Genomic DNA, 16,835 nt, shown 5'->3' with positions numbered 1-16,835 from the left:
CACGAGTCGGCGGGAAGGGGGGAAGGGGGCTCCCTCCCGGCGCGCAGGGCTTTTCATGGCTCTTCCCCACTGCCCCCTGCGAAAAGCCCAGGGAGGCCAATGCGCGACCCTCGGAGTGCTCGGGGCAGCGGGAGAGGGGCGGGTCAGAGCATCCCCCGCAGGTGCGCGCCGGGCTCTGCCTGATACCCAAGGAAAGGGGGAAGGGGAGGAGGAGGAGGAGCAGCGGGAGCAGCAGGAGGAAGGGAGTGGGCGTCACCGGAGCGCCTCCTGCCCACCCACCCACCCCCAGGGGCTTGGGGGGTGGGGCCACCTCGGCTCCGGGCACTGCTCCGTGAGCTGCGGCTCCCAAGCCTCTCTTCCCCTCCCTGCTTGGCCGGCCGCCGGCACCCCTGGACCGAAGGACAGACAATCGGGCGACGGTGCCGGGGGAGGCTCGCTGCCGGGAGGCTCCCTGGAAGCCCCTCATCCCCCTAGCTGGGAGCTGCAGACATGAGTCAGGATGCCTTTGACCTCCAGACCCTGCCTCCAAAGGCCAAGACGGACTCGGAAGAGGGTGAGTCTAGGGAGGCCGGGGAGCAGGGTGGGGGGCCGTCTGGCAAGTTTGCCCGGGATCCCGGACTGGGACCACTGCGCGCCCTTGAGGAGCCGGGGGGGGGGGGGGGCGGAGGAGGCTGCCTCTTCTCTCGGCTCATCCCCTGGAGGCGCCCGGATGCCTTGAGAGACAGGTTCCCCGCCTGCCTGCCTCGGGCCAGCTCGAGCCTCCTCTCGCCGCCGCCGCCGCCGCCGCCGCCGGTGGGTGCCCAGGGCGGTCACTTGGCTGAGAGCAGAGCAGGAGAGCTTTGGGAGCGGGAACTTCGCCTGGGCTCCACACCGAAAGGGAGCTTCCCCGAGCCCCGGCCCCTACCCGGGCCAAGCGGAGGAACCCGGGGCCGGTGGCCGCGGGATGTGCCAGCGAGGCGCTGGGCTGCTTTTCCTGGGGACTATTAATAACCACTCACGATTCAGGCGAAGATTTAGCAGGGAGAGAAGGGGACGGCTCTGGCCCGAAACCCGGCGGGGACCGCAGCGGAACTTAAAGGGGCTCAGCCAGATTACGGGCGGGCGGGCGGAGGAGAGCCTGGAGCCGGGAGGGGGACTCTCGCTGACACCCGAGCCCGGCGATACCCATCAGAGCCGGGGATATTTTTATACTATTAATTTTAAAATAAATGACCCTGCCCCAAGTTCAGTTTTTTCCTGCTCTCCGGGTTCAGAGGTTATTAGATAAACCTCAAGCTGGGTTACTTAAGGAGGGGGATGGAAGGGTAAGTTGGATTTAATTGTAGGGCAGAAGGATTCTAAATGAAATCACAGCAGTGAGACTTTCTGTGGTCTACAATCAAAATGCCAACTCAAACCAGTTCCTGCTAAGTATAGACTGGGGAGTCCTTGTCGTCTTCACTCTCTCCTTCTCTCCTCTTTCTCTCCTTCCCTCCTTCCCTCTGGCTTCCTGCATTCCCAACGAGGCTGCTGCTCCAGAGTCCCTTTTAACAGCGGATATTTCCCTGGGGCTCTGCCTGTTTCTCAAAGCACTATTACATGGCCATCAAATTCCAGTATCCCAGAGAGCGAAGGGGAATTGGGGAAAGGGAGTAAGTAGCTGGGCTTTGAAGGGAGACCGAGGTGGGAGAATTAGCCTAGACTCACCAGCACACCGGCCTGAAAAAGAACAGAACTTCTAATCTGATCTCAGTCAGCCTAGCTGGGTGACCCTGGACAAGTCACTTAACCCCAATTGCCTAGCCCTTACTGCTCTTCTGTATCAGAATGGATCCAAAGACAGAAGGTGAGGGCTAAAAAACAGACAAACAAAATCCAACCTCAAAAAACCCCAACTGAACAGAACTTTATTCCAAATTATTGCTGTCTTGGGGTAAACAAAGACCATTGGCAAAAGGGGATGGGGGTAGGGGGTCACCCAGACTTCTCTTTTCATCAGTGTGGGAAATTCCCAATGTGGAAATCCTCTTCTCTCCCAAGGAGATTAGCAACTCTTCTGCAGCTTGCTTACATTTTAGATTTGAATGAACATTTATTAAATACCTACTGTGTATGTGAGGTTTATAAATATTATATCTCCCCCCAGCAACCCTGGGATATGGGTGCTGTTATTAACCCCATTTTACAAATGAGGAAACTGAGGCAAAGAGAGGTTAAGTGGTTTGTCCTTGGTCACACAGCCAGTGTTGTCAGTGGCCACATTTGAAGGTGTCTTCAGAATCCAAGGACCTTTATCCATCATGAAACCCTGGGTGGCAGTTTACAGTAATAACTGGCTTGAAAGACAGATAGATCCTCAAGTGGCTGCACTTGGAGCTAGAGGAAAGAACTGGAATTCGGTAGAAAGTGAGCTTCTGGAGGACAGAGGCTGAGGTTCATTTTGCCCTCCTATTCCCAGGGCTTGCTTTAGGACTTGCTAACTGCTTGCAGTGCCTGACTAATGCTTGCTTTGTTGTGTCTTGGAAGGTGGGGCACCCTCTGCACTCGGGAGCAGAGCTGATCTCGTCCCTGTCTAGGTCTTTTAACCCAGAGATCCCTGTGTGTAGAATTCAGTGCTAATGCATTGCAGAGCCTTAGACCACTGGAACCTCAGAAAGATCACCTAGCATCGAAGAGCATTATCTAAGCCCTGGCTATGTGCCTGGCATGGGCAAGGGGCATGTTGGGGGTAAAAGGGAAGGCAGAACCGCCCTCAAGGGCTCACCTTCTAATTCAGAGTCACAGAATTGACATTCAAAGACCGTGGAGAAGAGATGGAAGGGGAGCTTGAGCTTGCGGAGGGGGCAAGGCTCTAATAGAAAATTTCCTGCTTGGAGATGGCCTTTGAGCTGAGTCTGGAATATTTGGAGGAAAAAGCATCTATGACGTCTAAGTGCCAAGCACTGGGTGTGTGCTAAGTGCTGGCTGCATGAAAACAAAGACAAAACAATCTCTGCTCACAGGAAATTACTTTAAAAAATAACAACAAAAACCAACCCTTACCTTCCAACTTCAAATCAATACTGAGGACTGGTTCTCAGCCATAGGGATTAAGTGAATTGCCCAGGGTCACACAGCTAGCAAGTGCTTGGGGACAAATTTGAACCCAGGACTGCCTTTCTCTAGATCTGATCCTAAATCCACTGAGCCTCCTAGCTGCTCCGGAAACCACTTTTAATGAGGGAAGGTGACCAGGGTTGGGGAGTTTTTGTTCCGAGAAGTCAAATGTGATGAATGGAATCCTAAAGCAATTAACTGGTATATCCTTACTTTGAGTGAATGATAGAAAGGGAGGATGGGAAGGAGGTAAGAGAAGGGGGAGGAAGAAAAAAAGGGAAAAAGAGAGAGAGAGGAGGGAGGGAGGGAGGGAAGTAGGGGGAAGAAGGGAGGGAGGGAGAGATGGAGGTGTTGTGGGTGGCTTGAGGTGAACCCCCTGGGTTTGGGAAGGGGTACCTTTTGCAAGAATGAAAGACTCCAAAACTTAGCTTAAAAATAAAAGAAGTTTATTCATTTAAGAGGTAATGTTGAATCCAGCCAGGAGGACTGAATAGATGAAAAGCTGCCTTCTAGAGGACATCAATTCTGGGATCTTTAAACTCTCTACAACTGGTGATAGATACATGGCTTCAGGGGGGTATGCACTCAGGCACAGTGGGGGGGAGGGGGGCAAAGATAGATATTAGAGACTATCCGTGATTTCAAAGCATAGCCTGGAGGTGTATCTCTGCATCCATCTCAAAACACAGATGATCCCAGGAGGATAATTCTCTCCCAGGTCTTTCTTATCATTAACCTTTGAAGTCCAGGCCAACCTTTTCTTTAGCCTTAACAGGAATGCAAGAAAGCAAAGGAATTTTCCTGCTTACAATTTGGCCTGAAACACTTCTATAATTTGGGGGTACAACACCCCATGCCAGAGGGAGGAGTGGCAGTTTTTCAGTTCTTACAATTTATAAAAGCACTGCTAAATCGCAGAGATAGAGCCAGAAAACCAATATAGTCCCTACTGTCAAGGATCTCACACCCTGGAGTGGGAAGAATACCCACATCAGTGGCTTCAGCCCCAAGTCAGATGGAACGGTCCCATGATCTTTAGGGTACAGCAGAAATGCTGGTGTAACTCACCTTCCTGAATATCATTTTGCCTCTTAAAGCACTTGATAGGGCAGGGATTCTGGCTTCGAGTTCTTCCTTTTCTCTGGGACTGCTTGGGGAGGAGGGCATTCAGTGTGGATCTCCCCCATCTGTGCTTCCCCTCATCATGGCTCTAATGATCTAGAAACAGAGCTGGCGACCTGGGGGTGCTGCCACTCCCACTGGGGAGCCATTGGGGCTTGTTGAGTTGGGGAAAGAGAGGAGTTACATGGTAAGACCTGTGCTTGTTGAAAATCACCTTGATAGTTGTAGGGAGGATGGACTGGAGTAGGGAGTCATGAGGGGAGACCAGCTAGAGGGCTTTGGCCTTTGTCCAGGTAAGGACCTGATGATGACCTGAACTGGGGGAGGGGAAGAATGGTTGATGCGTGAATGGAGACAAGGGGAAGTGGGGCCATAGTAGGAGTATGCTGGCAATACGTTCAGAATAAAACTTGGGTTGACCAAGTCGAGGTCCCATTTCTTTTTTCTTTTTGTTAGCCATCATTGACCTTGGATTGGAGAAGGGCTTGTCTCCTAGGTGCTTAGGGCCTGTGTGAACATGAGAAAGTCTCTTGATCCCTCTGTGCCTCAGTTTCCTCATCAGAAAAATGGGGATAATAATATCCACCATCTAGTCCACCATAGAGATACAATATGAACATAAGGAAATCTGAGAAGGGCAGGAGAGAGCCTGTACTCACTACCTGGGTGTTCCTTTGGGAGGTGGTAAAGGGAACTTTCTGAGCAGATCCAATGTCTTTAGAATTCGGACACTCTCATTTGCATTTGAAAGCTCCCTCCTACTCACCCCAAATCCTCAGGGTTTGGTGTCCTTGCTGGATGGAAGCCCTCCCAGACTGGGGTGGTAGAAGCCCAGCTAATAAAAGGGCAGCTGGTGAAGAGTGACAGAGAACAAGGGGTGATTGATTATAAGAAGTGGGGGACAAGAGAGCTTAAACCTGGACCTGGGTAGGGCAGAGCAGGGCAACTTGGTGTGGCCACTTTCCCATTAGTTCATGGTGGTGGTGCCAACTGGTTTGTTCTCTCCCTTTTAGTCACTGACTGAGCTTAATAGCTGAGGTGCCCTGGGTTCAGTCTGGGGAGGGGGTGGGGGTCTATCCGCCCACCTTCACTTTCCCAGTCAATAAAGGCCTCTATAAAGAAGCACTGGGAAGCCACGGTCATGGCCCTAGGCTGGTAGGAGAAAGCGGGGCTTCCTGAAGTACTCAGGATTGAGGCAGAGCAGGCTTTTCTTGGGGTTGGTTCTCTACTGAAAGTGTGGAGAACCTCTGACCTTGGGAAGTGTGGACAACACTTAGCCTTGTTCTGCCTGGCCCCAGAAGACCAACCAGGAGCAATGATCCAAGTGGCAAGAAAACTTCACATTGATGCCAGGGAAATTTTCCTAACCAGTGGAGGGAACAAGCATTTATTATGAGCCTACTGTGTGGCAGGCACTGTGCTAGGTAAGCATTTTACAGTTATTTACAAATATCTCATTTGATGGGTCTCAGAGCTGTCCAAGTGCTGCCTTGGGAGGTGGTGAGCTCCCCCTCAATGGATGGCTTCAAGCAAAGGCTGAATGACCATCCGTGGGGAATGGCTTGTTCAGGAGGGGACTGGCCTCACTGTCTCGGAGCCCCCTGCCAGCCCCGAAATCCCAGGTCCTGAGGTCTTCAGTGCTAATAGTACTCAAAAAGATTCAGCAGAGATCAAGAAAAGAAACTCCTAGGTGTGGCTTATCTGGAAGAGCCTTTGGATTAGAAATCAGAAGGGCTTCAGGGACTCTGCCATCGAGCCTCAGTGTTCCCATCTGTAAAATGAGGTCTCTGCAGGCCTGTTCAGCTCTGCTTGGGTTGATAGAAGGGCCAATGAGCAAGACACCTTGCTGTCCCTCGGGCTCATTCTTTCCACCTTTCATGGCAGTGAGGAGGAGCTTCTGGTGGGGATGAGGGGGCATTCCCAGGACCTGCAATTGCTTTATAGCTCTGGTTTGCATGGACTTTCCTTTGGAGGTGGGAGATAGGGAGTTGGGAGTGCAGAGTTTGTCCTCTGATCTCAGATTCTGACTTCTCGTGGTTGGTTGGTGTAGATGGTACCCAAGGTCACCTTCCTTGGCTGCATTAGCATCATGATGGCCCAGGAAACATTCCATGGTCAGTGGGCAAACACTTTCTCAGGCTGATACATAGAGCCATGGGGTGGAGACTCACACCTGCCAGGGACGACCCACCCAACTGGTCGGCTCCATTTCCCTTCTTGTGCCAACAGGGAGGGGCTGATCTCTATTTTTTCACCAGTTGTTTTTAATCATCTCTTTTGTGGAGAGAGTGTTATTCTTGAAGGCCGGAAGGTTGCCCTTGGGCATGTACCCTAACCCCCTGGGACTCCAGGGTCATCTCCTCTAGATCCAAAGGCCAAAATTGGCCAGTTGTCTTTTTTTTCTTTACTTGCCCTTGAGCTAAGAATGTTTTTTAAACAATTTTTAAACAATAAAACTTTATTGACAAATGTAAAAACTGGTCTTAGCTTGAAGTGGTAAAACAAGGAGGGTGGGGAGTTAGCTTTGACCTCAGGGCAATAGTTTGCTGATCCCTGTACTAGATTCCTGGATTGTATCTGTGATCCTGTAATGCCTTATTCTATTGGGGCCTCCATTTCCTCATCTGTAAACAGGGGGTTGCATTAGGTAACCTTTAAGGTCCATTCTAGGGGCAGTTAGGGATTTAGTGGATAAGCCTGGAGTCAGGAAACCCTGAGTTCAAAGCTTTAGTCATTTCCTAGCAGTGTGACCTTGAGCAAGTCACCTAACCCTGTTTGCATGAAGAAGGAGATTGCAAATCTCTCCAGCCATTTTTTTTTTTGGCCAAGAAAACCCCATGAATAGTATTAGCATGCTATGGTTCATGGAGTCATGAAGAATCAGAAAACAACTAAATGACAGCAACAACAAGGTCCCTTCTAGCCCTAAATTAGGTGATGAGCTCCAAGATGGCAGGGACTATCTTTTGCCTCATTGTCTCCCCTGCACTCATCACAATGCCTTGGCACATAGAGGGCCATTCATGTCTATTGACTAACCTATGATCTATTACTAATCTATGATGACTTCCCCTCTCAAGCTCAGTTTCCACATCTCTAAAATGGGGTCTCGGATTAGGTGACCTGTGAGGTCCCTTCCACCTCTGAGTCTATGATTCTGACTCAGGAGGCTATCAGGACACCCAAAGTCTCCTGCAGGAAGTCCTGCCCATTCTGTGGCTGCACCCTTGTTTGCTCCTGGCCTCAATTCAGTAGTGGGCAAACACGGTCCTGGTTCTCAGAATTCTTTCCCTTCTCTGATCAGCCAGAAATGCCACAGCACCCAGGTCTACCAATTTCTTGGATTGCCTTTTTCCCAAGAGCCTGATCTAGTCCGGTACAACAGGCTTGTCTTCTCACTTGCTCTCTTGGAGGGGGTTCCAGAGCCTGTGTGTGGAGGGTATTCTGCCCTCACCTCTGCCTTAGAGAATCTCTAGCTTCCTGCCAGACAGCCCAGGTCTCCCTTCCTACAGGAGACTTGTCCCCATATCCCGTGGCCCTAACTCCCACTTAGTAGCATTCACTTCCTCTTGAAATTTCTTTGGATTACTTTCTATTGACATTGCACTTGCTTGCTAACAATACAGCAGAATGGGAGCTCCTTGATGCCAGGGTTGATTGGGATTGTTTTCCTTTGTGTCTAGTACCCAGCACAGTGCCTTGCACCTTCTCGGTGCTTGAGGGGTAGAGTAGGGAGAATCCTGGACTTGGACTTGAGTGTGCATCCTCTCTAGTTCACTTTCACCCTCTAAAATAAAGGGATTAGACTCAGGGTTCCCCAAATCACATCTCCTTCTATATCCAGGATGCCATGAAGACGTCTTCATTGAACTGAGTGTAAAAGACTCCGATAAGGACTTTCCTGCCTACCTATGCTTCAGGATTTTCTGCCTCATTTTAACAGGCTCAAGGTTTTAAAGACTAATGTGATGGACCTAGAATCACTGAGTTCAGCGAGTTCACATTCTGCCACTGTGCTTTACCAGCTCTCTCTGCCTCTGCCACGGATACACTCTGTAACACAGGCCTTGAGTGTATCTGCGGTATGTCCCTCCCATGGCAGTTGTGAGAAGCAGGTGAGGGGATGAAAGTTAAGTGCAATCTAACATTAGAGCCCTCTGTTAATGTTAACTGGCATGTTTATTTTTTAAATAAGTGTTTGCTTGATACTGTTGAAATGAAAACAAACAATGGGATCCTCTCCCACAGATAACTCCCCACTTCCACCAAATAAAGCAACATAGTAGCCAAGTTTCTGGCAAAGCATGCCTCATTATGCAGGTTGGAAAGGAGAGGGGGAGGCAGCTAGGAAGCTCAGTGGATTGAGAGTCAGGCCCAGAGATGGGAGGTCCTGGGTTCAAATCTGACATCAGACACTTCCTAGCTATGTGACCCTGGGCAAGTCACTTCACCCCCATTGCCTGGCCCTCACTACTCTACAGAGTATTGATTCCAAAATGAAAGGGAAGGGTTTTTTAAAAAGAAAAAAGAAAGGAGGCACATTTCACTGTCAGCCTCAGAATTCATGACTGGCCTCCATACTGACCTGCAGTCTAAAATCTTGGTCTCATTTTCCTTTATGTTGTTGTGGCCTTCATAGAGGTTGTTCTCTTTCTTGGTCTCATTTACTTGGCTCTGGTCCATTCAGAGAGGTCTCCGCACGTTTCTCTGAATCCTTCAGAAATTTCATTTCTCTCCCAGCACAGGAAGAATCCATTCAATTCTTTACCACTTTGTCCAGCCATTACTATTGACCGTCTCTAGTTTTCATTGTTGTTTTTATTATTGCCACAAAAAAATGTAGCTCCAAATATTTGGGCCTCTTTCCATATTTGACTTCCTTGGGGTATGTGCTTGGCATTAGGGATCAAGGCCTAAACAGTTCTGAATATAATTCCAAATTGTTCTCCACAATAGTTGGGCCAACTCAAAGTTCCACTAAAATGGGCTTGCAGTGTGCCTGTCTTCCCCCGGCCCCTCCAACATTTGTCCTTTTTCAGTCGGGATCCTCATCATTTTTATTTTATTATGGGAACCTTCAGGCAGGAAGGAAGCTGACAGTTTCCCAAGCCTGACCAGAAGCCATAGTCCAACTAGGAAGTTTTAACTTCATTTTCCTGGAGATGATTATCCTCCACCCTGGGAGCAGGTGCTTAATGGAGAAAGAGGTTAAGCCACTGGAAGAGAAAAGGCTGAGGCGGATTAGGTGTTAAATTGTATAATGCCTCTCCTTAACCAAACTTCCTAAAAGTGAGAGAGGATGGGCTGCTCCTGGAAGGGAGTGAACTCCACTGGGGGGGGGGGGGGGAGGAGGAGTCATCAAGCAGAGGCTACGTGGACAGTCATTTGTCCCAGGCTGGAGAGAGTGCACTCAATCAAATCTACATTGGGCTAGATGGTCTCCAGGTCTCTTCCAGCTCAGAGAATCCAAGATCCTGTCACTTCTTATAAATCTGCAGCAATTCACCTCAAATAAGGATCCCCCATTGTTCCTGCCTATCCCTTATTTGCCTGTGGCTACTGATGTGTCATGTCCCCCCATTAGACTGAGAGCTCAGTGAGGGCAGGGACTGCATTTGCATTTCTGGTGTTCCCAGTGCTGAGTGGCCAGAATGCAATGGTCAATTACTAAATGCTTTTCCACTGGTGGTTTGATTGATTGCTGTCAAAGCAATTTGAGGATCCAGTGTCCTAACAAGTGGGGGAGTGAGGTAGGCTTCTGATTGGAGGTGACACCTCAGGGAATCCAGGCTTCTCAGGGATGGAAATAAGGAGGGTGAGCACTACAGGGCCAGCATAGTAGGGGCAGAGTTGGGAACTGGAATCCTGAAGTCAGGGCACAATCCCTAGGCCAGTCTGACCAGTATTTAAAAGTGTGAAGGAGAATTGTTTGGGGAAGGAGGTTAGAAAGCACCCAGTGAAGTATTTTCAGTGGCAAGTTGAGGGGATCTGTCTGGCTTTGATCCTAGAAACCACAGGGAGCCACTAAAGATTGCAGAACAGAATTATCTGGTCAGTTCTGCACTTTGGAAAGATGATTTTGGCCATTGTATTGAGGGTGCATCGGAGAGGGGAAAGACAAGCCTGGGTTTGTTTTTTTACCACAAGGCAATATTTCTAAAGTCCACTTGGCCCTTAATGTGTGCTACAGGGGTACATGCCCACAAACAGCAATTGTTAGTATTATTAAAATTTGTTTTTAATTTTAACATGATTTTAATTTTCTTTTTCAATTTAAATAAATATTTAAATTAACTCTCCAAGGGTAGGGCTCAGAGCCATCTCCCTCTCGGTGTGCATCAAGGCAGCCAGCACCAAAAATTAGTGCAGGAAAGGAGCCCACACTTCTAAATAGATGGAGACCATGATATTTGCCTTCCCATGGATATTTGGCATGAACCAAGTCTTGGTCATGGAGAAAAACTCACTGAGACTCCTGCAGGCTTAAAAATGCCAATTCTTAGGTAAATGGAGGCCAAGATCCTAAAGGCCTCATGGTCCCAGAGTGAGGGAAGATGATCTCTATCTCAGGGGAGCCCATCAATATGTGGGCAGTGTGTTGCTCATAGGAATTATTTTCTGTTTTACACAGTCCTTGTTTTTCTGACTTAGAGAGAGAGAGAGAGAGAGAGAGAGAGAGAGAGAGAGAGAGAGAGAGAGGGTTCTTGCTCCTGCACTCTCCTGTGTTAGCCCCTTTCCATTAACATGCATTTCCTATACCCTTAACAGGCAACAGGATTTGATAGAAGGACCTAAATCTGGACAGTCCTGAGTTTGAGTTTTGATTCAGCCTTTCTTGGTTCTGTGAGCACAAGCTCTCTGTTCTCATTTCCTCCTCTCTGAAAATAGAGACTTCCCTCCCTTTTGAGGCTATTGGGGAAGTAGGGGACTGCATGTACAGATGAGCTGTCATTAAGTGAAGAAGATGATGGCCTTTTTCCTGCCCTTCCTGGTCACACTCCTCCACTGCATATCTGTCCATCAAATGCATTTTCTGAGCCCTTTTGAAGCCTGTGAACTTTAGATTACTCCACCCTACTTAGTCTAACAAAAACAGGAGTGTCTACACCCACACTTAAGGATTAAGTATTGAGAAGGATGGCCTATGACAGACATGTGCTAGCAATGACAAATCAGAAACAACTGAAAGATTCCTGGGCTGTCCTAAGTCAAGCTTAAGCTACCACTGGTACATGCAAGATGCAGGAAAGTGATGTAAAACCATCTATATATTTTGCGTCACTTCCTCTCTCCCTTCTTTTTTTCCATAGAGAGGTGGCTCTGGTGGCAGCTTGCTGAGCGTTTCAGCATCTTGGCATGGTGGCAGCTATTGTCCGGGTTTGGCAGTGAGTTTTCCTTGATACTATACTGGGAGAAGCTTGGTAGCCTAGTTCAGGTGAGGCATCTTCACTGAGCTCTCTCAGAGTTTAGGCTGATTCTTTTCTCCTTTACCTTCCAAACACTATCATCTTAGGAAAGCCTCTAATCTTCAAAGACCTTGTGGCAGAGGTCTTTGAACTCCCCCTGACACAGGCCAGATGGGAGAAATCCTATACCCTCTCTCTCTCTCTTCTCCTTAATTCCTTCCCTCTATATTAATTAAAATCACCATAAATTTCCAGCTGACGTGGGTATTTTATTTGGGATTTTCTCTGGCAACCAAATTAATTTAGATTAGGTCCCAACCCCAAAATTATCCTTACAAGCCTTCCCATCCTGCTGCTGCTTCCAGCTCTGGGATCCATCTTGGCCCTTCATCCTCCATCCTTCACCTTGCTTACAACCCAGCATCCCTTCTCATCTCCTTCCCATCCTTTACAGCCTCAGTGGCTGCCTCCTGGCCTCAGCACTCCACAAGAAGGGGTCTTTACAACCAGTGTTATCAGTGATCCAAAGGTCCTTTTCAGTCTTTCAGCTGGATTTGTTACTCTTGGTGAATTCTTTTTGTGTCATGTCTCTTTTATCCTTATCTTGGATGACTGAGAATACTCCAAGTCTCAGTCTTCTGCAGCTCTTGCTTGAGACAGCAGATGGGATACTGGATAGGGTGCTAGCCTGGAATCAGGAAGACCTGAGTTCAAATCTGGCCTCATATACTTAATCAGCTGTGTGACCCTTGGCAAGGTCCTTGACCTCTGTGGGCCTCAGTTTCCTCCTCTGTAAAACAAATATTCCCTAAGATTTCTTTCCAGCTCTCAATCCTCTGATTCCTTGGGTGTCAGTTCTACAGTCTTTTTAGGACTTGTCATAAATTCTGAGTGCTCATCCATGCTCATCACATATCATTGCATAGCCCTTGAATCCCCTTCAACTTCTCACTTCCCTTCTTTACAGTTTGTGCCCTCCTCAAAGCTTTCCTGTCGACCTTTTCCTTTGTTAAATGCTCCACATGCTCCCCTAAGGACCTTCTGTATGGGACCCAATTTACCCTATCTATGTATCTTGTATATTATCTATTATAAATTCAGCCTCAGATATATGCTAGCTTAGGACTCTGGGCAAGTCACTTGACTTGTCTGCCTCAGTTTCCTCATATGTAAAATATGGTCAAGAATAGTGCCTACCTCCAAGGGTTGTTATGAGAATTAAATGAGATAATATTTGCCAAGTGCTTTGCAAACCTTCAAGCACTATATAAATGCTGCCTGTTGTATTATTATTAATATTATTATTCAATGGCCTTTTTCTGTTGTTTCACACACAGAGACACACACACACTTTTCAAGTATTTTAGCATGTCTCTCCATTAAGATCAAGGACTAGGGGGCAGCTGGGTGGCTCAGTGGATGGAGAGCCAGGCCTAGATATGGGAGGCCCAAGGTTCAAATCTGGCCTCAGACACTTCCCAGCTGTGTGACCCTGGGCAAGTCACTTGACCCCCATTGCCTAGCCCTTACCCCTCTTCTGCCTTGGAACCAATACACAGTAGTTATTCTAAGATGGAAGGTAAAAAAAAAAAGATCAAGGACTATCTGAAATTTTACAATTTTCTTCTCTCCCTCTCTTCCTCCCTCCCTCCCAAAAAACTCTCTCAGCTTCTCTGCATTTGTGTCCAGCCCCCAAGGGACCCAGGGGCCTCAGATTCCATTACCCAGTTTTGTTAGGTAGCTCTTATTAGCTTGTTGCTGACCCATCCCAGGAGAGGGAAGGCGAGGGTATGACAAGAGGCAGAAGTTGTGTGTTGATGGTGGATGAGGTGATGACGACGATGAAATGCTTACGTGTCCTTTGCCAAGTGTGAGCTCCTCAGGACGGGCATCACAGGGTCCCAAGTCCCCTGGCCATTGGAATTCATATCAGTGTAACACTCAGCATCCTCATACCCTGGATGTCTGAGCAAGCATCATGTCAGAAACACTCCCATAATGAAAACAAAGTGCTGGGTTTGCCTAGAACTCAAAGGCTTTATATATAAAGAAAACAATACGGCCGGTGCCCACATGCGCACGAGCCCTTCCCCTTCTCCCTCCTCCCAAGGCACTGAACAGAGCCCAGGCAGATTCTATACACAGAGACTTAAGTCATGTATTGGGAATGAAGATTAAAATTCTCCCTTGGCTATCCTCTTCCCTGGCAGTGCCAACTGCCAGGAACCTGTGAAATAATCAATCGATGGAAACCTAGACATCTGAAAGATGATGACTTAGCATCCTTCCTCCAAAGGCCTGAGCAGTCACCAGGATGACTGATTTCCCTCAGCCTCTAGCAGAAGTCCTCAGGTGAGAAGTTGGTTCAGTGTTGCTTTGGGGGAACAAGCTGTTCTTCAGCTCATGCCTGCCTGAATTTATAATCCTGGAGGTTATGGGTGTGGCTTTGGTGGGTGCTGTTGGCCAGCCATCATTCATCACTGCCCTTCTCTCCCTAGCAACATTTAGGATTTAATCATGCACATCTTGCTATAGTCACTTTTTTAGACCAGAGACGTTATAATGGCCCTTCCGGGTTCTTGTGATCATCTCCTCTTCTACTTAATGGAATTTAGTTATCTGAAACATTTGGGAACACAATCATATAGCTCTGAGCCCCCTATGAAAAAAATTCCTAATATTTAGAGAGGCAACAGAGTGTATAACTTATAGTGTTTGTACCCAGTGTGGTCTAACTTACAATGTTTGTGCCTGTTCTGCATCATGATGTGGGTAGGACATTAGACTCGGCAGTCTGACAACTTGGGTTCAGAACTTACTCAGGGCAAGTCACATAACTGCTTTGCCTCAGTTTTCTCATCTGTAAAAGGGTTGGACTTGATGGCCTCTAAGATCTCTTCCAGCACTAAATCTACAATTCTATGTTCCCTAATGTTTCCTAGCTAGAGCATATCAGAGACATAAATCTCGTAGCAAAAGCATTTAATTAAGATATAAAAACAATGATCCAAGAAGGAAATCAAGTAATAAAATATTCTCCTTGCCCAGGCACAAAGGAACAAAACTTTCTATTCTTTTTTATTTTATTTAATCAATTTAGAATATTTTTCCTTGGTTACAAGAATCATGTTCTTTTCCTCACCTCCCCCCAACCCTGTCCCGTAGCTGACATGCAATTCCTCTGGGCTTTTCATGTGTCATTGATCAAGACCTAGTTCCGTATTATTGATAATATTTGCACTAGGGTGATCATTTAGAGTCTACATCCCCAGTCATGTCCCCATTGACCCATGTGATCAAGCAATTGTTTTTCTTCTGTGTTTCTGCTCCTCCAGTTCTTTCTCTGGATATGGATAGTGTTCTTTCTTGTAAGTCCCTCCAAATTGTCCTGGGTCATTGCACTGCTGCTAGTAGGAAAGTCATTTACATTTGATTGTGCTACAATGTATCAGGCTCTGTGTACAATGTTCTCCTGGTTCTGCTCCTCGCACTCTGCATCAGTTCCTGGAGGGTGTTCCAAAACTTCCTATTCTTCCAGTGAACTTATATTTAACTCTGGGGCACTGAGGTATCACAGGGATAGAGCCCTGTGTTTGGAGATGGGAAGACTCCAGTTCAAATCTTTCCTCAGACCCTTGCTAGCTGTGATCCTGGACAAATCATTTCACCTTTTTTTTTTTGCCTCATTTTCCTCATCACTAAATGAGGGGGAGGAAAAAAAAAGGCAAACCAATCCAGGATCTCTGCTTAGAAAACCGCAGATGGTGTTGCAGAGTCAGACATGACTGAAATGACTAAACAACAACAAAAACAATCCTTCTGATTCCTTAGCAGGGGAGGGAATAAGAGGAGGGGTGGAAGACGCTAACTCTCACTTCAGAATTTCCCGTGTGTTCTTATCCTGCCCCCTGGACCCTTCTCTGGTCATCTTAATTCAGCGATGACTTAGGTCCTGGTGGTTGTCTTCTATCCCCGCTCTCCCTCGAACCCTGTCTTTCTGTGTCTGCACCCATAACTCCCATGTCAGCTCATTCTCTTGAGGCTGACATATTGCCTTGTGAATCCCTCAGTCTGTAGAATGGGCCCCAGCTAGAGCCCTCTCCTGGTGACATCACCATGGAACAGGCTCATGCCAGCTCTCTGTCAGGAAGTCCTGACAGTCGCCTCCACTAAGCGATGCTCTTGGCCTGAAACATTGTGGGAAACAGAGTCCTGGAGACCTTCCTTCCTTAGTTAGAAAATGAAATTGTCTCCCAGTGCTTCAAGCAAGATGGAAATGGAGACCCTCCCAACGCTCACTGCTAGCTAATGGCTTGTGGTCATCACTCAGAGCCTGGATGATCACAGGAGCAGACATTTGGGGCAGAAATCAGGAACCTCAGCAACCAACTGGACTAGCCTCTTTGTATGAGAAGGAAGAGGAAGGAAACTGAGGCACGGACTGCGAAAGGGCTTTGCCTACTGTCCCTCAAGAAGTAAATAGCAAAGCTGATATAAACCCAGATGCCCTGGTTCAGAGTGCAAGACTTCCTCACCATCTTTTTTTTGTAACTTCACTTTCCATCTTAGAACCAATATTTTGTATTGGTTCCTAGGCAGGAGAGTGGGAAGGGCTGGGCAATGAGGGTCAGGTGACTTGCCCAGGGTCACATGGTTAGAAAGTGTCTGAGGCTAGATCTGAACCTAGGATCTCCAGTTGTCTCTGGCTCTGTATCCAGCGAGCCACCTAGCTAGCTGCCCCCTCACTACCTTTTTGATGCGAGTGGTCTCAACTTCAGGGTTCATTTAATAAAAATGTTAATAAAAGGCTTTTAATAAGCGCTCGTGAATGCTGAAATCATCCTGACCAGGTAATCCCCAAAGGGAAACCCTGACAATGTCCTCCTGAAGGAGAGCAGGGAAGAGGAAAGGGCCTTCGAACTCAGCTTAGTCTCAGGGGCGCTTCAGGAATCTGACCCAATTTCCCTGGCTGCCCCCCCACCCCCACCCCATCGCCCTTAGTGTGTTGGCTTTTTAACCCTTACCCATCTGTCTTGGAATCCACACCAAGGATCAGTTCCAAGACAGAAGCGTGGTAAGGGTTAAATCCCTTGCCCAGGGTCCCACAGCCAGGAAGCAAGGGTGGCCAGATTTGAATCCGGGACCTCCTTTCTCTATCCACTGAGCCACCTAGCTGTGCCGGGGACTGGGGGGGTTACTGGGGATGCGAAGACAAAACCAAACGTGGCCCGC

General features: G+C 47.9%; 1 protein-coding gene across 1 annotated transcript in view; it reads left to right on the top strand.

The window, feature by feature from the left end:
* Positions 1–304: 304 nt before the first annotated feature.
* Positions 305–16,835, top strand: part of ANO1 (anoctamin 1) — a 158,701-nt gene continuing 142,170 nt past the window's right edge. Inside the window, 1 exon segment of the mRNA XM_056801174.1 lies at positions 305–553. Coding sequence (XP_056657152.1) covers positions 490–553 — 64 coding nt within the window. The 5' untranslated portion in view covers positions 305–489.

Source organism: Monodelphis domestica, chromosome 6 (genome assembly GCF_027887165.1).
Source record: "Monodelphis domestica isolate mMonDom1 chromosome 6, mMonDom1.pri, whole genome shotgun sequence".
Taxonomy (NCBI): Eukaryota; Metazoa; Chordata; class Mammalia; order Didelphimorphia; family Didelphidae; genus Monodelphis; species Monodelphis domestica.
This window is presented reverse-complemented; position numbering and strand designations above follow the sequence as displayed.